This window comes from Muntiacus reevesi, chromosome 14 (genome assembly GCF_963930625.1).
Source record: "Muntiacus reevesi chromosome 14, mMunRee1.1, whole genome shotgun sequence".
Taxonomy (NCBI): Eukaryota; Metazoa; Chordata; class Mammalia; order Artiodactyla; family Cervidae; genus Muntiacus; species Muntiacus reevesi.
This window is the reverse complement of record NC_089262.1, coordinates 27,536,457-27,558,428: the sequence shown is the minus strand read 5'-3', so window position 1 is coordinate 27,558,428 and position 21,972 is coordinate 27,536,457. Positions and strand designations below refer to the sequence as shown.

General features: G+C 38.5%; 1 protein-coding gene across 2 annotated transcripts in view; it reads right to left on the bottom strand.

The window, feature by feature from the left end:
• CDH6 (cadherin 6) overlaps positions 1 to 21,972 on the bottom strand; it is a 140,282-nt gene that overhangs the window by 4,006 nt on the left and 114,304 nt on the right. For both annotated transcript variants that reach the window (XM_065905230.1, XM_065905231.1), the window contains exons 6-11: positions 19,105 to 19,292; positions 16,687 to 16,940; positions 10,555 to 10,691; positions 7,140 to 7,261; positions 5,941 to 6,058; positions 5,558 to 5,809 (exon numbers count right to left, since the gene is read on the bottom strand). In XM_065905230.1, the coding sequence (XP_065761302.1) occupies positions 5,558 to 5,809; positions 5,941 to 6,058; positions 7,140 to 7,261; positions 10,555 to 10,691; positions 16,687 to 16,940; positions 19,105 to 19,292 (1,071 nt within the window). The remainder of the gene's footprint in view (positions 1 to 5,557; positions 5,810 to 5,940; positions 6,059 to 7,139; positions 7,262 to 10,554; positions 10,692 to 16,686; positions 16,941 to 19,104; positions 19,293 to 21,972) is intronic.

Genomic DNA, 21,972 nt, shown 5'->3' with positions numbered 1-21,972 from the left:
CTCAACGGAGTAACTATATAATATTTGAAAGAAAGTTTTAAAGAATTTAACTAGAGGATAAAACACCTTCATGTTTTGTCAGTAGTTCCTTTTTGCTTTGAAATGGCAGATTAGTTTCAAGGTAAGGGAAAAAAAATAATAATAAAAAAGAGCTCAGCCACAGTGAGAGTACTGCAAAAAGAGCGAAAATTATGCTGAACACCTGAAATGCTCTGAAACTGCTTATAAGCACAAGGCTGGCACCTTCGGGGATGTGTTGAAGGGTTTGCATAACTCCACTTCTAAAATAACTTTTGCACTGATGCCTTCTTTTTTTTTTTTCCCCTAGAAAAGTGTAAAGTTCGTTTAAAGCCCAAAGTAGAGATGTGAATGTTTGCATACCTTTCTTACATATAAGTACAGATAATACCTGGAAAGACCCAGATACAATTCAGAAAGCCATTTTGAACTTAGATCAGCCAGTTTCAAGGGAACAGGTAATAATACACGTGCCAGATTATTTGTGCTTAGGCTAAACAAAACAAACATATTTCTGTGGGGACTTAAAACAGAAAATCTTTCAGAGTTTCACGTTCTGTAAGTTTGTTGACCGGAATGTTTGTTCTTTTGATTTTTACTAATTCAAATTAGAGGCAAAGCAAGAACTGTATTTAAATAGCTCCTGATGTTTCTTCACAGCTGGTTGGGTAGAACACAGCTGGCTACCTGTAAAGAGACACATCTATGAATGAACATATGGATGAGAAAGTAAAAACATAGTGACAGCTTAGAGCGAAAACAGTCATCTGGGGCAGAAAACGCATCGTTAACCTGGGTTTGTCCAGGGGAGATTAGTACCAGTAGTATCTCTTTACTCTTTCATCCATAACATGGTCCAGTTTTTATGAGCCATGAAAACTGAATTATCACAATAACAATTACAGAATAATGGCCTTTTGTAGATGTGGGTATCTACCTATATAATAATGGATATATGCACACCCAGGTGTCTATATATTTAACATTTCAGATGCTAATGATATTAATAATTGGTTACCTGTTGAGACAGTTCTATGTGCCAAGCACTGTGCTAAGTGCTTTACATACGGAATCTAATTGAATTATCATAATAGGCTTGACAAAGTAAGTACCACCATTATAACTCCATTTTACATAAGAGAAAATTGTGGCTTAGAGATGTGCTGTGTGCAAATAATTGAAATCCAGGTCAGACAGACTAAAAAGCTTGTGCACTTAATTACCATGCTTTGAAGCATGTTTGGATTTTAGACTATTTCACAAGGATATGCAGTTCTGCTGTTTTCAAGCATGTGGTTGTATAAATGCAAACATTCTCTTTTGCTGCCAGAGAGTATCCTGGTGCCTCATGTATCCCTTTCATTCATGGTACATAATTTTTGTTTATTCAAGAAGTATTTATTTATTGCCAACTCTGTGCTAGGTAGAGTTCTAGGCAGTATTAATGAAAAAAGTTGATCAAGAGTCTTGTCTGGATAAGGTAGGCAGAGGCCGTGGTGGTGGTGGTGGTGGACGGATGGAGACAGAAAAAAACAATGTGTATAATAAATAAGGAAATTATTAGAAGATGATAAGTGCAATATAAAAAAGAAAAAGTAAGGCAGAGTAAGGAGGATGGGAAGGACTTCTGTATATGTTTGAGGGGCTGCATATATTTTTGTGTGTGTATGGGGGGAGAGTGCATCATTAAGGAAGTAACATTTGAACAAATAGATGAGGAGTTATCCAGGGTGCTACCTGGAAGAAAGGCAGAGCTAGGAGCAAGGCCATGGCGTGGGGTGTGTTTGGAGGGTGTGAGGTGTAGGGTTGGTGGAGAGAGAGGAGGAGGAAGGGCCATGACACGTGGGGCTGTGGATGCTCCATATGCCTCCGCTTTACCCTGGGGTCCAGGTGGTTGGAAAACTGCAGGGTTTTGGGTGGGAAGATGCTCTTAATCTACCTTTTTGTAAAAAAAATTTTTATTTGGTTATGCCAGGCCTTAGTTGCAGCATGCGGGATCTTCAGTCTTCATTGTGGCATGGGGTATCTTTAGTTGCAGAATCTTTACTTGTGGCTTGCAAACTCTTAGTTGCAGCATGCGGGGTCTAGTTCCCTGACCAGGGATTGAATCCTGGGTTCCCTGCATTGGGAGCATGGAGTCTTAGCCACTAGACCACCAAGGAAGTCCCTTGTGTCCAAGGAGATCTGTGAAAGTGAAAGTTGCTCCGTCGTGTTCAACTCTTTGCGACCCCATGGACCATACAGTCCATGGAATTCTCCAGGCCAGAATACTGGAGTGGGTAGCCTTTTCCTTCTCCAGAGACTCTTCCCAACCCAGGAATCGAACCCAGGTCTCCTGCATTGCAGGTGGGTTCTTTACCAGCGGAGCTACAAGGGAAGCCCAAGAATACTGGAGTGGGTAGCCGATCCCTTCTCCAGCGGATCTTCCAACCCAGGAATTGAATCGGGATTTCCTGCATTGCAGGCAGATTCTTTACCAGCTGAGCTATGGGGAAGCCCCTTAATCTACCTTTTCTGCTAGTTTCCAGTGTGACACAGATTTGCAAAACAGAGGGCTGTAAGTAAGGCCAGCTTTTAGAATAGAGAATAGAATCAAGCTAAATGTCTCTCAGAGAAATAAATTCTGACGGACACAGGTTCATTCCATCATTTAAGGCAAGATAGCAGGCATTTATCACTTCCTAATTTTTCCCTAGCTTAAGTTACCTGTATCTTGTCTTTTAGTCCTATGCACACCTGAAAGCGCAATTGTCTAGAAGACAGAGGGCATGTTCAGTAATTCAAAGGCATTTGTGCACTGCCTAATTCTCCTACTGCTACAATTGCCTGTCTTTTCTTACTGGTCCAATGTACATCTAACAGAATTTCTTGAGAGCATAATCATCTAAAAGGAAGGTCTTTTTTTCAAAGCTAACTTTTATAAATTGAAAGTGTGAGTTCTAAGCACTTGGAATAAAAACACTCTGAGAAAGTAATATGCTGTCTTCCCAGTAACTGACCCTTTCCTTTTCTCTACCCCCTTGAGGCCAGAGGACCACAGTGAAATTTTGGGGCTGGAGTACTTGGACCAATTTGTGTTCAAATCCCGTCATAAAACTAGAAGGTAGCCAGGTATCTGAGATGAGCAGATCTAGATTCAATTAAACAATCTGACCTTTCTCAGTTTTTTCTCTGTAAAAGAGAAGCAATAACGCGGTGCCCAGTGTGAAAGTTATGCCAACTCGAAAGCACCAAAGAGGCACAAGATGTAGTAGTTGTTTTTACTGTTGCTTTATTGACAAAAACAACAGATGCCACACAATCCACTTTCTTGACGGCAGATTTCCTGCTATGTCAACGCCGCTTTCTTCCTCTTACAGACTCCCAGCTTTGTTCAATCATCTCATTTTTAGTTCAAGCTCTCTTTCAGCGTGGAGTTTGCACTGCATTCTGTAAGCTTGTAGAGAAAGTCGGGTACAGCGCGGAAGCACCAGGGCTTGGGGGGCAAAAACCTGGGTTTGGAACTTTGTTCTATCGCCTGTTAGCTGTGTGACTTGGCTTCACAACCCGGAACCTCAGCTTTCATATGTAAGATGCAGATAAATATAGACCAGAGAGTTCTGAGGATTAAGTGAGAAAAACATTTGTAAAGGTTCCTGTCTGGTATCTAGCCCATGATGTGAGTCTAATAAAGGTTAAATCCCATTTTCTCCTTTTTAATTAGGTACAGAATTACAAAGGGACTAGACAAGATGTGGGAAACACAGAGGCAAATTAGGAGTAATGAGGAGATGGCATATTCATTGGAGGAAGGAGATGAAAAGAGAGGTCATAGGGAGCGGGTCAGAAGGAAAATAAGAGGGTGGAGAAAGTGGATAGGTGATGAGAGAAGGGAAGTATGACCTCTGTGAGATGAAGACTGGCTCTTTCTCCATAGACCAGGGATCCATGGAATTCTATTTGATACAGTCTCCAGACTAGCCCTCCTAAAAATACCCGCTTTTACCAGGAGGGATGGTGGGGGTAAGGGATAGTTAGGGAGTTTGAGATCGACATGTACACACTGGTATATTTACAATGGATAACCAAGAAGGACCTGTATAACACGGGGAACTCTGCTCAATGTTATGTGGCAGCCTGGATGGGAGGGGATTTTGAGGGAGGATGGGTATGTGTATAGCTAAGTCCCTTTGCTATTCCCCTGAAACTATCACGACATTGTTAATCAGTGATACCCCAATACAAAATAAAAAGTAAAAATAAAAAGTTAAAATAAATAAATAAAAACCCTCTTTTTCTTTTAAACCAAAAAAGAATATTTGTATCTTTCTCTTGGAAAACAATATTTACAGACTCACACCATTAGAACACTGTTTTGTCTTTGCATACTTTCAGTTTTTATTTATCCTCATATCTTAAAATACTTCCTCCAACTCTTAGTTGACGAAGAGAATCACAGTTCTGTAGCCAGGTTTCAAGGCTCTGTGATAATTAGCAGAGTCAACCTGGGATATGAAACTCTTGAGCAGGGATCCCTAGGCTTTCTCTTCTTGGAGAAATGGAAGTCTTCCTTCCCTCTTCTCAAAGTCACTACACTGTCATTTAAAAAAAAAATGACTCCCTGGTCTGCCTCTGTGAAATCCAGGTTAACTCTGACTTACTTTTCCTCCCATGGTGTAGGCAAGTTTTAGAAATTTTAACTTTATTTTTTGAAGGGGTGTAATAGCTAATATTTGATCTCTTACTTCATAACAATCAAGGGACTTTTGAGCATTCCGAGCTCAACTTGTGTGCTTAATTAGTTGGTTGGGAATAAAAATTTTTCCTTCAAATCACTGTTAGCTGTTTGATTACATTCATTTCTTTTAGACCCCAGATTTATTTCCTTACTCACAGAAGTTATTTATTGAGAGAATATTTATTGAGAGAATATTTATTATTGAGAGTTATTTATTGAGAAATAATAGACATTGTGTATGTGGTAATCAGAAAGCAATGCTAAGAAGATAGTTATTCAAGTGGGTAGATTCAAGTAAGTTTGCTGAGTTCAAGAAAATTCACCACTATTTATTTTCCTGTATGAGAGAAAAAAAGTCATTGCATTTCTCTTTCCAGTTTCTCATTGGTCTTTCAACTTTACCTTGATGGAAATGGCCTTCATCACATACACTCCACGCCCAACAACTTTTGTTCTTTGAAAACTGAATGTTCGCCAGGTTAAATATTAAAAAACAAATGAAATAGAAAGGGCATATTTATATTTTGCCCTCAAATCCCCCTGCAACTAATTCCCAGCCTGATAGACCAGAGATCTTTTGGTGGAACGACTGCCTCAGTGGGGAAAGACATGGGCACGTTTCACAACTGTTCATTCTCCAAAGCCACGTTTCAAGCAAAGACTCGCTCATGGGTGAACACACATAAGATTCCCAGCACATAGCTCTACTCACCTAGATCAGGCTGTATGCCTTAATGGGGGAGGCGGATAAATCTAGAGAGCCACAGTAACAGTGTGTGCCCCTCAGCATGGGGAGATAGGATGCGGGGAGAAGCAGTTTACCTAGTAGAGTCACGATGCACAGAAGGATGGCAATCAGAGCCCCCGTGCTCAGTCCCGTGGGGTGGACGAGGGCCTCCGCGTGGCAGGACTGCATGTTCCCTTGGCGGTCACATGCACAGACCCGGACAGTCACTGTCCCAGTGCTGCTTTGGACTGGGTAGTCGTTGTCTGATATGACCACAGGCAGGAGATAGAGGCTCATCTCGTGTCTGTTATAGCCATTTTTCCGAGTAAAGATTCCCGCCGTGTTGTCTGGAACCGGAAAGCAAAGTGGTGAAAGGAAGTGGAAATCATGTTATGTATGTGATCAATTCTGATGAGACTAGATAGATATAGGTACAGACATAAATATATAGACAGACAGGCAGCTTGGGCTCATTTACCTTTGTTGTCTTGAATGGTAAAGTTTGAGCCACTGGCTGCTTCGGGGGCCAAAGAGAACGAGAATTGGTGCCCGCTGTAAGGGTCATCCTTGTCAACGGCGCGTAGGGTCTGAATCAACTAAAATCAAAACCATAAAGCTGTCATCAAGTTTTACTAACTCAAAAGAGTTTCTTGCAGCTTTGCAGTAAATTGCTAATTCAACGATATCTAATTTTAATTTTAAAATGATAGCCTCTTATCATTTAAAGTGATAGAAAACTTTAAAATGATAGAAAACTTACAATGAATCCACCCTATGCAGAGAACTGATTGGCTGGAAATAGAGCAAGGGACAGCCCTACAACAGTATTTTTTGCAGCAAATCTAAATTCTTCTGTTGAAACCAGTAGTACCCTCTTCCTTGTGACAACCAGAAATGTCCCCAGATATTGCCAATGTCCCTGGTGGGGGTGGGGGGGGCAGGGGGGTGCGGGGCAAAATCACCTGGGTTGACAAACATAGCCCTAGAGTGATAGCAAGCTTAAAATATCACAGCGATTTATGACAACATTGCAACTTAAGTAAAAGGAGGCACTCTTTGGACAGCTTGCTTAGAAATGCAAGCTTGGCATATACAACTTGCTAAAGAGCTAGTTTGAGTATAAAACCCACAACTTTGGAGTCCCATTTTAACATGTATTTTAACAGTGCACTTCTATTTTGACAAACTAACATAATTTTTATATCACTGGCAGAAAAGACTGATTTCAGGTGGGGACAAATGTGTAAAACAGTAAAACATTCATGAATTTGTATTACTTGTACAGATGGGCAATGTAAATAAGTGAAACGATGAATTATAGGCAATTGTAAAATATGTTCGAGCTAGTACTTTTCAGTATATATGGTAATTAAAAATATCTTCTCACCAATAAAGATTTTTCCAATAAAGCAGTGACTGATACATTTTCATGAAAACTTAGGACTAATTTGGGATCAGCATCAGTCTGTGAGACTAACGAACTTCCTGTTTTTTCAAAAACTGTTTGTTTTCTTATGCAAGTTAAACACTCATCATGGTTCTTATTTATAGTATTAATTTTGTTGACATTTATTTCATAGATAATTCAAAACTTGCCCTCAGCTCTGTGTATCATCTGAATTATTAGAAGATCTAAATTTGTCTGAGTTAATTAATTTGCTTTCTTATGAAACTCACCTGATCTGCTTTTGCTTTTTCACAGACAAAGGTTTCATAGAATTCAGCAAATTCGGGGGGGTTGTCATTGACATCTAGGACTTTAATATATAGAGGTACTCGGCTGCTCTGCTTTGGATTATCTGCAAAATGCCCAAAAGAAAGGAACAGGCATTTATATGTTGATGGGTGATCCCCTTTAGATGATGGTTACTCACTCCTTTTTCATTCATACATCGTTTCCCCAAGGCTCCTATGAGTACCACAGGGCATTATGTATCATCATAGTCACAAAAAAGTAGAATTCAATTCTTTGGTACTTATGGACTAGGATACACCTTAAGGAAATATATAGGGGACAAAGCTACCTTTATGTACAGACTGTGTGTGCTGGGCTTAGTCACTTAGTTGTATATGACTCTCTGTGACCCAATGGACTGGAGCCCACCAGGCTCCTCTGTCCATGGGGATTCTCCAGGCAAGAGTATTGGAGCGGGTTACCATGCCTTCCTCCAGGGGATCTTCCCATCCCAGGGATTGAACTCAGATCTCCCACATTGCATGTGAGATCTGAGCACCCAGGCAAGCCCCAAAATACTGGAGTGGGTAGCCTGTACCTTCTCCAGGGGATCTTCCCAACCCAGGAATCAAACTGGATTCTCCTATATTGCAGGCAGTTTCTTTATCAGTTGGGCTACCAGGGAAGCCCATACAGTGCAATCATATAATAAATCCCAGATTAACACAAAATAAAGAAGAGCTATCCAGAAAAGGAATTGTAGAGGCAAATTTTAAAGGAAGCCAGGGAAGTAGACTTTTCTGTGGATAGAAGGAAAAAAGAATGGGGCAGTAATGATTGTGAAGGGTCTTAGTTTTTTAGCTTCAGAGCTAGACATTGTGCTAAGCACTTTGTTATTTTATTTAATCCTTATAAACTTCTGAGATAGATATAATTATTGCCCTCATATTATAGACGAGGAAACTCATTATATTATAGATGAGGCATGGAGGAGTTAGGTAATTTGTCCACACTCACAGATAAATTAATAGTAAAGAGTGGATCCTAGATTCAAACTTGGGTCTGTCTGACCACAAAACTGAGGCTGTTCATCTCATAATGAAAGAGCGTAATCAGTGTTTGAAGACCTGCAGTAGATGGAGTGTTTTGGCTGTCATTTCTGATAATCTCCTGGGAAGTATGGAAGATAGATTCCTGTTCTAAGAATCAGGGGCTGGAGTCTCTCACCTCAGGTCTCTTCATTCATTCACTCATATGTCTATTTGTTTGTTCTCATCATAAATATTGAGTGAGCATCTAATACTAACTTGTGCCAGCCACTATTTGGGGTGCCGGGACACATTGGGACTATAACAAAGATCCTGCTTCCCGGAGCTTTGTTCTAAAGGAGGAAGGCAAACTGTAAACACATAAATATATAATGTGCCAGATGGCAAATGCTATGGAGAAATTAAACAGGTAAAAGGGACTGGAGCGAGGCGGAGATGCAGCTTTGTGTGGGATGATGAGGACTGGCTTCTCTGATGAGATGCCATTTGCATAGAGACATGAATGAAGAGATGGATTAAGCCATGTGAGTGTTTCTGGCTCTCGAGGTCAAGGAAATGGCAAGTACAGTGGCCTAGAGTGAGAGAGAGCTGGCTTAATACAAGCTCTGGCCTCTTGGCATAAAAGGTACTGAAAAAGTTTGGACAATAAGATTCTTAGCTTCCTTTGCATCTAAAATTTTGCTCACATTTATTCTTCCAAAGTCAGAGCTTCAAAGGTGAGTTTTAAAAGGTTTTTATCACTAGGACTTTCAAATATATCATAGAAACAGTAAATATTAAAAACAAAGTTTTAGGTGCAAAGCTTAAAACATACTTAAGATGACTACCTCAGTAAAAAAAATAAAATTTCATGTTATAAAAATGATCCTTTTCAAGTGGTAAATAATTTTGTAATTTTAACGCTCTAAGTATGCTCTGTCATTGGTATCCACAGGAGTCCCTCCACATAAATCCTGAAGATCCAATTCTTACCTAGCAAAAATTCTTACCACTACACAAAAGCAATGTTTCATTTTGTCCATATTGGTTATTTATTATTCTACTCAATATCATTCAGCCACTTCAAATCTCATGAGTTATATTGACAAAGAGTATTATTGTATTGAACCATTTGATATGGACTATTTTACACTAGATACCTGTGCTAAAATCATTTGAACTTCTAAAATCAAAAACTAAAAAATGAGCTATAACTTAGAAGCCTATTTTTAAACATTTAAATGCTATTTAAAAAATCCTCTTTCTTTCATTTACTTAAGTCTACACATTGTGTTTATATTACACAGGTTTCACTGTGTATAATTATTTTATTTGAAGTATTCCTTTGGCAGTGTTTTTCTTTCCTTTACATTTAATGGAGACTGTGATAAAATTCATTCTAAATACTCTATGGATTACTTGGTGGTTAGTATCGCTCACTTTGGTGTTCCATGGAAAAGTCAAACTTTATATCTCTTAATTTTGTAACAGGGCTTCCCTGATAGCTCAGATGGTAAAGAATCCACCTGCAATTCAGGACATCCCGGTTCGATTCCTGGGTTGGGAAGATCCCCCCGAGAAGGGAAAGGGTACTCACTCCACTATTTTGGCCTGGAGAATTCCATGGACGGTATAGTCCATGGGGTCACAAAGAGTCAGACACGACTGAGCGACTCAAAAAAAAAATTCTGTAACAATTTTGAGACAGGCAATCTACAGAAAGCTAAAGGGCGAATAGCCAAAAGATTTCTATACTGAGTCCTCCTTGATAAACAAATATTAATAAATATTGTTTTGGATATATATTAATTGATAAAGTGCAATGAAAGCTTATATATAGCAATTCTTTTTAAAAATGCACATAGTGAGAGCTGACAGAAAGTTAACAAATATTTGTTGTCTAAATTCATTATTTTCTTTCTTCTCATATAATTATGTTGCTAAAATAATACTGGCTATGTTGCTGAAATTAAAAGAACAATTTCTAAGCAATGCCTACATTGGGTTCTACTTGATCCCCATTCCCCCACTACTGCCACACACATACAGTGTCTAACTGGGAGTCCATTTCTTTCAGTAACTTGTGTGACACTCTGATTTACAAGCATTTTGGAATCAAATCCAACATGTACCAATTCAAACTAGACTGAGAGATGCATTCCCGTTTTATTGTTCCCAAACTGCAGAACTTCCACAGTTGCTTCTGCATTTATGACTGAACCAACACGTGTTTAGAAGCATTTAGTACAAATCATTACAGAGCTCTTTCATTCAATATGTATTGAGCAGGATCATCAATACACAGTGATGAGTTTCAGCCATGCTTCACTAGCCCTTGCTGAGATGCTCTCTGTCAATCAGGGATGGTAGGGGCAAAGGGTGCACTTACTGATCTCTGTTGCTATCACTGTGATGTTGTGCCACAGTAGTGTTTCTCGGTCAAGAAGTTTCGATGTAAAGATTGAACCATTTCCAGAATCGATGTTGAATATTCTGTCCATATCTGTGTGTCGATCAACAGAATACCTGAAAATGCAGAGTAGAATTTAGGAAGGTTTTCTATTTATTATTTTTACATCTTAAAACTATTCCAGAATATTGGTTACACGAAATTTTTTCTACTTTTAGCACATATTTGAAAATCTGTAACTTAACATTGATGCTTGAACTATGGTGTTGGAGAAGACTCTTGAGTGTCCCTTGGAATGCAAGGAGATCCAACCAGTCCATCCTAAAGGAAATCAGTCCTTAATATTCATTGGAAGGACTGATGCTGAAGCTGAAACTCCAATACTTTGGCCATGTAATGTGAAGAACTGACTCACTGGAAAAGACCCTGATGCTGGGAAAGATTGAAGGAGGGAGGAGAAGGGGACGACAGAGGATGAGATGGTTGGATGGCATCACCAACTCGATGGACATGAGTTTGAGCAAGCTCTGGGAGTTGGTGATGGACAAGGAAGACTGGTGTGCTGCAGTCCATGGAATCACAAAGAGTTGGACACAACTGAGTGACTGAACTGAACTGAACATTAAGCAAGATATTCTGAGAAATTATTGCTTTACAGTTGAGGTCTTAATAGAACCCACTAGACAAGTTGTATGATTTTTGAGTATCATCACCAATTTTTTTAAAATGTAATTTGGATTGAGTTTATATACTAATTGTTATGTTTTAACTTTTTAGATCTTTAGAATTTTAAAATGTGTGTGTGCATAAGTAGGATTATTGGTTATTTTTCTATTACTCATTTTTATTTTAAAAATCATTTTGTTGAAAAAGCAAAAGGTGGTAAATGTGGCTAAGGTTAGTGAGGCTGGAGAGGTAGGAGACAGGCTTGGAAAGAGATTCACAGTTGGAACTGTAGAGGGATGGGCTGGCCATGGGGAGGAGTTGGAGTTTATTTGAACTTGATGTAGATCTTCCAATGGATTTTATGCAGAGGAGTGTCACTGTCCAACTCATGCTTAATAAAGATCACTGACTGAATTAGGAGAATGGTTGGATGGGGATACTACAAACGATAGGCGTGAAGAACAGGATTTGGGGAAGATCAGTTTTGATATGTTGAGGCTGAGGTGCCTTAGGAAAGTCCAGGAAGCTCAAGATAAACATTTGGACTAACAATCTGGATTTTTGAGTCAATTGTCTAAGAAGAGAAGAGGGAAAAATGCGAGGAACTGAGTTGCTTACAGGATGAACAGGAACAGAGACCCACAGGGACTAGAACAGTGCCCAGAGCAGAGTAAGAATTTGATACATGTTTAAAAAGGAGGGTTTGGAGAACTCAAGGAAAACCAAGAGGTGTTTTAGAAACCAAAAAGGGACAAAGTCTTCAACACTGAAATTCATGGAAGGCAAGTAGACTTTGAGAAATGCTATCTTCTTTATAAATTTATCACTAGTTTCTGGAATAGCCATAAGTAAGAGGAAAACATGTAATACACCCTGTTTTATAGAGGATTCCTAAAGAGAAAACTCAGATGAAAGTTGCTAGGTGAAGGTTATTAGGAACAAAAAATTTGCTCATTTTAGCTGCATTCTCAAAATGTACATCATGATAGGAGATTTTAAAATGTCAGCTCAATAGAAATATATTTTAAGTAAATGTCTTACCTAGTCATACATGTGTGGAATTATGCATTTAAAAAAAAACTTGTTACTAACTTGCAAATAGTGTACTATATTCTAAGATTCTATTTCAATTATTTTGTTTTAAAGTACTACTGTTGAATTATAATAAACAATATATGTTATCTTAATAAAATCTCTTTTTATCATCTAGCAGACATCTAAAAAATAGATATTCAAGTATTGTAGGGTATTTAAACCCGATTTTAAAGAGAATTAATTAAGTTCACAATGAATACATATATATCAACCTGGAATTTTAGTTTCAGTTTATATAAATCTAGTGTTTTATTGTCAAAAGTATTGAAACAGATGAAAGAGCTATTGTTTTGTCATTTATGTCATGAATCAACATTTATTAAGAATTTAACCAATTGCATTGAACTTGTTTGATCACCTTTCTTCATTTTAAATTTGAGGATGATAAATATTTATAGGACATGATTACCAAAAAAGAAATCTCAGTATTCATAGCCTTTGTAAATAATTTAATAATTTTCTACAAATGTATATTTTTCTTTCATGAAAAATGTCAAGCTTAAGACATGCTGCTTATTGCTTTTATAAGCTATAACAATTATAAACAGCAGTAATCTTTTCTTGTTCTTTGTCTCTTTCCTTCCTGTTATGGTTTTAAGTTTTAAAAGTACTCATATTTTCCAATCAAGCTTTGAAATAAAGGGTGAGGAATTTTTAGTTGAAGGTGGCTTTTCATTTTATTTATTTACTTGTTTAATGTTTTTGGCCATGAGTGTTGCATGCAAGATCTTAGTTCCCCAACCAGAGATCAAACCCATGACCCCTTCAGTAGAAGTATAGAATCTTAACCACTGAACTGCCAGGGAAGTCCTAAAGGTGGCTTTTGATTTTAAAGAGAGAGGACAATTTAGGAAATATAATAATTCTATTATTTTCTTTCCTTGATTGGGGGATTTAAAATCATTAGAAGACCTAAAATGTCTACATTGTTTAGGAAAGATGTCTCACTTGAGGCACACAAAGCCTCATTTATTTGTTGTTTTTCTTTCCAAAGTAATTTCTACTTATATCCAGAAATTTTCTGTCAGTCATATTAATTGTAATAATAATTGATGAGGAAAATGGTAATCAATTCATCATGATTAAAGTGGATCATTCTGCTAGGTACCTCCTTTTTTCCTCTCAAACTTTATTGTATTCTGTGATTCAGTAATTTGTCTTCTCATGTATCCTGAAGGGAGCTTTGTGGGTCAGGAAAAGACAATGTATTTGCATGTAAAATTTTCATAATAAGTATTCAGAGTGACATTTCATAAGACTTCCATGTAAATCAAAGGACACTTGTGGCATAAAGTAGTTGAAAGAAAATTATTTTATGTGACTAAAGAAGTAAAGATTTGTGTTAAAATAATGATAAATTAATGTTTGGGGAAGAATTCTCTAGTATTAATTATACACTTAAGATGGCATCTAACACTTAATTGTTCCATATTTATGTCTTGAATAACCAAAAACTATATATGGTTGTACTTTCTGAATATGAGTCAGTTATAATTCTCCTATAAAAGAAACCACTGGAACATACATCTATGTACCAATGTATCTATATATATTTTTATCTTTGTCTATACATGAAATCCATATGTACCAAAGAAAGACTGGCAGAAAGAATTTTAAAAGTAGTTGACAGCCAACGTAGCTTCTGACAAGCTAACTACTTCCTATAATGAAACAAAATAAATACAATGGGTAAAAGTGGTATGTGGTTTAAAAGTAAAACAGATATAAAAATGCAGCCTAAATTCCCAGAAGACATTATCTCTTTCATTAGAAATATTTTGACTGATCAAAGAGGTAATCAAAGTTCGTATTTATAAATTTCAAGAATTAGCACATTTAAATTGGTCTTGATATTGACTTGCTAAGATTGTTTTCTTATGCAATATACAAACTTTGAGTAAAAGCACGTTGTGAAAGTACTTGAAGTTATTCATATTGTATAAGCAAAGGCCATCGTTTAAATTCCTCGTTGCGTGTGTGCTACGTGCTTCATACTAGGTTGCTTCACTTGTGTCCCACTCTTTGCGACCCCATGGACTGTAGCCCTCCAGGCTCCTCTGTTCATGGGGTTCTCCAGGCAAGAATACTGGAGTGGGTTGCCATGCCCTCCTCCAGATCTTCCGGATCCAGCGATAGAACCCATGTCTGGTATGTCTCCTGCATTGGCGGGTGGGTTATTTACCATGAGTGCCCCTGGGAAGCCCATTTTCCTTGTTAATAATGTCAAATGTATATGGAAGAACTCTTGACCCATGGAGCTCTCATGTGGCTACTCTGGGTTGCCCATCACGCAATTCAAGGAGATATTCCAGTAGAATGATAAAACAACAAAGTCTCTTTCCCCAGAGATTTAAAATTATTCTCTGAAAATAAGCCAGGCATTTCTGTGTTTTAGATGTGGGACTTGCCATGAGGTTTCATTTGAACAAAGGACTCAATGGCTAAAAAGTTAGGAAACAACTGCCTTAGAACCTCAGTCTTTCATCTGCAAAAAAAATATTCTTCATGCAACAACCTATGTGATCCTTTTAGAGAGTAGTTTTGGATTAGTTAACTCTGCTCAAAACTTGCCAGTGGCTCCTTAACTCAATCAGAATAAAATCCAGTGGTTATGAGGGCCCACAAATCCCAGTAGGACCTGCTTCGATCACCACCTACTGAACCTCTCTGTTGCCTGATGCTTGATACCATAACTTCTCTTCATCTGCGACTGCTCTCAGCTTGGCCAGCCTCTCCTCCCATATGCCAGACAAGCTCTGATATCAGATCGTCCCCTTGCTTTTCCCTCTTCTTGGCACCTTCTTTCCCCAGATATCAATGTGGTTCATCCCTTCATTTCATTCAAATCTTTACTCAAATGATTTCCAACAAGGCCAGGCCTGACTGCACTAAGACAGTATCCAGATGCCTTTGTATTCTTTCTTTCCTCTGGCTGTGCCACACGACATGGGGGATCTTAGCTTCCTGACCAGGGATTGAACCCAAGCCCACTGCATTGGAAGTGTGGAGTCTTAACCACTGGATCGCCAGGGAAGACCCACCCTTTGTTTCCTCTGTCTTATTTCGCTGCTTACACTTTGGTGTCACTTGACATATTACAGGGCTTCCCTGGTAGCTCAAGCAGTAAAGAATCTGCCTGCAATTCAAGAGACCCAGGTTCAGTCCTTGGGTCGGGGAGATCCCCCGGAGAAGGGAATGGCAACCCACTCCAGTATTCCTACCTTGAGAATTCCATGGACAGAGGAGCCTAACGGGCTACAGTTGGACACAACTGAGCAACTAAGATGCCCACATATTCATTGTTTGCTCATTTCTGTCATCCCCAGTTAGGATGCAAGCTCCCTGCATTCAGGACTGGGTACTGTCCTCACTCATATCCCCAGCGCCTAGAACAGGCCTGGCACATGGCAAGTGCCCTGAGCAGAGATTTTTGGACTCACTGGCATAATTTCTCAGTCTGCTTACATTCTTCACGGGGTATAATTGACACAATAATACTCTGGTTTAGCACTTTTCTCAGCGAGTCAACTAAGCTATGCGTAAAGGCTTGAAGCTGTGGATTCCAGTGCTTTTGTGATAAGATTCTAGCATACTTAAGCAATGATGGTCTCAAAGAGTCATGAGACTTTCTTACAACGTAATTCACAGTGAAGGTGTACAGGGAAAATAGAGCTTGCTTACTTGGTATATATTTGGACTCAACTGTATTAATTTCCCCATGATTCCCCAGACATATATCATGAAACTGTGCTTGTTTTTATCCATGTCTGCAAAAGAAAAAAAATTATGCATCCAAATGGAGCATAATTCTGCCTGTAAGTGTTATATGGTAGGTTCTTCCACACTTGAAAAACAGACTTTCAAGCCCAGTGCCTTGTTTGTTAAAAGTACTTCCTCTGCCAACTTCGACAAATCTAAGACCTGAAAAGAAATCCCAGCCCATTCAACTGCATTACCTTGTACCACTCCCATGTAAGCAATAAACTCCTTACAGCTCACTTTATGTCTTCCCCCCAAATTAAAAAAATAATTTTGGGGGCTGACTGAAGGCATACAGGATCTTAGTTTCCTAACCAGAAATTGAACCCATTCCCTTTGCAGTGGGAGGGCAGAATCTTAGCCACTGAACCACCAGAGAAATCCCCAAATGTTGAGTTTTTAAGGTTTATTTAGTTGCTAAAATAATATTTTATATTGCACAAGAAGTGTAAAGGTAGTAGAAGTAAAGTAATATTTTAAGGAAGATACAACTAATTGGAAAAAAGGATTCATCTTTTCCAATTTACAAGAAAATATTTGAATTTAAATCCACAAACTTATGGAAGAGACATGTCACAGAAGTGTGCTTACTTGACAGGGTTCCTGGCAGCATCTGGGTCTTGGGCTGTGACCGAGCCTATTGTTGTATTTATCTGAGCATCTTCTCTTATTTGCAGGGTGTAGGCCAGTTTGCTGAAGACAGGGGGCTCATCTACATCTTCCACCATAATTCTCACCGTGGCTGAGTCTTTGAATGGACCCAGGTAGAGAAAGCGGGGTTCTACATGAGGATTGGAGGCTTCCACTTTAAGGGTGTACACTTTCTTCTTTTCAAAGTCCAAGAGCTTGTGGGAAGTGAGGGGAGGAAGAAATGACATATTTAAAGCAGTCAAGACACAGAAAGTCAAGACATGAGCCATTTTTAATGCAAACCACTGACAAATGGATGTGATCATATTGCTTTGAGACATTACTACACAGCATAAAGTTGGGAAAAGACATGGGAGTTCAGATGCCACACAATCCTGATGAAATTGTGGGCAGAAGTCATGCACCAGGAATGAAAGTTTATGATGGGCAGGAGAGGGTACTAGAAGCAGGAGAGAACCTAAACAGGCCCCTTTTATAAAAGTCCTTATATTTGACTATCAGGAGCCACACCAGGGGCAGGTTGGCAAATATGTAGTAGAGTATTCTGTGTCAGATGTTGTCACATTTGGCTTTAACGGAACAGTCCCTGAGTGTTTAAAATTTGTCAGAGAACTTCCCTGGTGGTCCAGTGGTTAAGACTCTGTGCTTCCAATGTAGGGGGCATGGGTTCAGTCCCTGGTGGAGGAACTAAGATCATAGCTAGGATGGAGCGTCGCTGGTTTGCAGCCTAATTTCCTATTCCTTGTTCAGATAAAATAAAATTTGTTTTTTGTTTTTTTTGTTTTTGGCATGAGGTGTTAAAATATTCCAAGTGATATCCAGATAAGGGCATCTGGCTAATTACTTGCCAAGGAAAGTAATGATCATTGTTGTCAGAGGTCTGTAGAAGTATCTCTGCTTCTGGAGACATAGTGAACCCAAATGCTTATTGCTGACTTTTAGTTTTAGATGATAATATGACAAGGCTCACTAGAAACACAATTAATCAAGATGTTAGTGAATGTGATTTAGTCGGCTAGGCAAAATTTCAGCATGAATCTGATAAGGCACCAAGAAAATTAAAAAGGTTAATGCACACTAATGGGCTTCCTAATTATATTATAGTATAAAACATTGATCTGAATGTCACTGAAACATGTTTTATTGTGTTTCCAGATATTAAAACATACAATCCAAAGCTTAAGAGGAAAATTTTTCTTCTTATTTATGTCCACCTATGCTTATATTTACCAGCAAATAAAACATTACACCAAAGGAGAGAGAAAATATGACACGATACACGATAAAAGTGAACTCATTAAACACAGTAACCGAAATTAATATTATTTTTTGCTTTGAAGCACACAGTTTATTGATTTTTAATTTTTGCCATATTTTAGTATACTGCTCCATGACAATTCTGGGGGTAAATAAGTACATAGGGGACAAATAAGAATTCAGAACATAAAGTTTTTGTGTGCGTGTTCCAAAGTAGTGATTAACTACATAAGAGAAAAATAGGAATTCAGAATATAAAATCTTAATTATTGCATTTCAAAAAGTAGCTAAAGAGCTTGCAGGAAATTTTGTTACTTTATTTTTGTGGTCTTTCTGTATCTTCTCTCTCTAATTCAAACCATCTTTGTCACTGCTTGTATTATTCCTTTCCTTCAAATCATGTAGTGGAATTTGTAGTTATATGTGTTTCTTTGTTCATTTGCTTTCTTGTCCATAAGAGTGGTTCCATGAGAGCAGAGACCATTTTGTTGAATGTACTGTTGCATCTCCAGCATTCAAACGGTGTCTGGCACTGTTTTAAAATTTATTCTTCACTTATATTACTTATTCATGTATTTTTATGTGTTTTGTTTGTTTATGCTATTTACTTAGGAACTTTTAAATGCAAATTTATTAAAAAGTATAGAATTAATGAATGCATAAGATTATTGAGAACCCCTGAAAGCCAACCAAAGAACTCTCAATGTAATTAGACTAGGTCTTAAAAAAAATTCAGCTTCCCAGTGGTGCTAGTGGTAAAGAACCCGTCTGTCAACGCAGGTGATATAAGAGACACGGGTTCAATCACTGGGTTGGGAAGATTCCCTGGAGATGGGAATGGCAACCTACTCCAGTATTCTTGCCTGGAAAATCCCATGGACAGAGGAGACTGGTGGGATACAGTCCATGGGGTCACAAAGAATAGGACACGACTGAAGCATCTTGGCATGTGTGCAATACAAGCAACACTCTTACTCTTAAAAAAATGAATAAACAAGACTTGAGAGGAATGTTCATGTGAGATGTAATTGCCCCCAGTTACTTGGGGACCAGAGAAAAATAAATGCTTTCATTTGCACAGTATTTTTAAAAATGCATTACCTTTTTGACAGTTATAATCCCTTCCTGAGTTTCCTGATCGGTGATGACATCAAACACGTCCAGCCCCTCTCCCTCTGTAATGCTGTACTCGATTTCAGCATTTTCTCCCACGTCGGCATCGCTGGCTTTGATCCTGCCAATTGGTGTACCCGGTGGAGAAGATTCAGGGGTTTTAAACTGATATGTACCTATTAATTAGCAGACAGATAGAAGTCAAACACAGACTAATTACACCACATCATAATAAAAACAAAATTCATTTTCTAGCAGTTTGTTCAGATAGTACCATGGATGCAGGCAGATTTGTGCTTTCCTTAAAATAATTAATGGTGCCCTTGTCTCTTTAATGTTTTTACTTTCATGGTTGTTAAGAATATTTCTTCTATTTCATGACTTGTCTCGGCAAAGGGAAAACACTTTTCTTGTCCTGTAAGTAGACTTCCAAGTTTACGGTGTGATTGCGAGAAAACCTGAACTGTTAGAGGAGGGTGCAGTTTTCGAAGCCTCCTGTTAATGTAATCTAGCAGAAAGAACAGAAAAGAATTTAACTTGAACTGTGACTTTAAGCCAGTTACTAGGTATTCTTTAAGAGTTCTTTCTGTCTTTGCTAATAGTAACTGAAGGTGAAAACAAATTACAGCACTTCAGAGAATGTATCCAAGTAGAGATGAGATTCCTTCACTCATATGTGGAGCTGGTTTAGTTGCAGTTAGGATATATAAATACATTGAGGAATAAAGCTCTGAAATTTTTCTAGTTTTGACTAGATTTTTTTTCCTGTAAATATTAGTGTCTTTTTTTATACACGGATCTCTCCCATTCTTGTATTTATACTACTAATTAAAAACTCTATTATGTAGACATACACTTTTCTTACATCTTCATGTTGGAAAATTAGTCAAAGGAGACTACATGTGAGTTTCAATTTAGATATGCAGGCTAGCATGTCCTTAGCACTCCCCCTCCACCCAAAACAGCAGAAACAAAAGTTATCCTACTCTCGCGCATTACATTTTACCCACCATTTACACAAAGTGCCTTGGAAAGAAAATTTACACTGCCACTACTAAACTGTGAAAGTCACTCAGTCGTGTCCGACTCTTTGTGACCCCATGGAATTCTCCAGGCCAGAATACTGGAGTGGGTAGCCTTTCCCTTCTGCAGAGGATCTTCCCAACCCAGGGATCAAACCCAGGTCTCCCACATTGCAAGCGGATTCTTTACCAACTGAGCTATCAGGGAAACCCACTAAGGTATAATACTTTAATAATATTTAATTCACTAAGTATTGAGCTCATTCTTGATACAATGATAAAAGAGGCCAGTTTTATCATGAGGGAAGTGGAAGTGTACCTGGGTGCCTCCAATCCCTTCCTGTATTCTCCTATCCCTCTCTTTGGGACATTATGCAGAAAAGATCACAGTCTCTTCTAGGAGAGAGTGGAGAGGGGGAAGTCCCCTGGTAACAAGGTATGGGTAAATTCTCCTGCTATCCTTCCCCAAGCCATCCCCACATAGAAAAGAGGTTTTGGGAGAAAGTGTTGGTAATCCTGATTTTTTCGTGTCAGGCTCCTGAATGGATGTTTTAAGGTTCATAAAAACTTTCTTCTGCCCGTTAAACCAGAAATCAGTTAGCTATTCTGTTTTTGCATTTAGCTAACGATGATTAAATACTTGAAAAAAGTAGACAGTATGGAGATTCCTTAAAAAACTAGGAATAAAACCACCATATGACCCAGCAATCCCAGTCCTAGGCAGTATATGCCTAGGTTTCTTGGGGAAACCAAAATTGAAAAAGACATATGTATCCCATTGTTCACTGCAGCACTATTTATAATAGCTAGAACATGGAAGCAATCTAGATGTCCATCAACAGACATCAGCTGTCCATGGACAGTTGAATGGATAAAGAAGTTGTGGTACATATACACAATGGAATATTACTCAGCCACAAAATGGAACACATTTGAGTCAGTTCTAATGAGGTGGATGAACCTAGAACCTGTTATACAGAGTGAAGTAAGACAGAAAGAGAAAGATAAATATCATATTCTAACGCATGTATATGGGATCTAGAAAAATGGTATTGAAGAATTTATTTACAGGGCAGCAATGGAGAAACAGATATAGAGAATAGACTTATGGACCTGGGGAGAGGGGAGGAGAGGGTGAGATGTGTGGAGAGAGTAATATGGAAACTTCCATTACCACATGTAAAATAGATAGCCAATGGGAATTTGCTGTCTGGCTCAGGAAACGCAAACGGGGACTCTATCAACCTAGAGGGGTGGGATGGGGAGGGAGATGGGAGGGAGGTTCAAAAGGGAGGGGACATATGTGTACCTATGGCTGCTTCATTGAGGTTTGACAGAAAACAACAAAATTCTGTAAAGCAATTATCCTTCAATAAAAAATAATTTTTAAAAAAGTTCTTATTGGTCCATGTGTATCTCCATTATAAAAGAAGCTCTTAATCAGTTGATTGGCTTTAAAAAACAGCCACATTTGAATAAGTGGGTTTTGTACTTAATGATGGGCAACTATTTTCTCCTAGAAGAAGGGATTCAGGTATTAAATAGTTTTCTCCAGTGGCTCAGACAGTAAAGAATCTGCCTGCAATGCAGGAGACATGGATTCGATCCCTGTGTTGGGAAGAACCCCTGGAGAAGGGGACAGTACCCACTCCAGTATTCTGGCCTGAAGAATTCCAGGGACTGTGTAGTCCATGGGGTTGCAAAGAGTAGGATATGACTGAGGGACTTTCACTTAGGAAATCATGGTCAGAAAGGGATTTTGATGTTGGAAGAAAAATGACATGAAAACCAGTACCTACTGAGGTCTATAAGTGAAAAGGTCAAGTGTACTGCT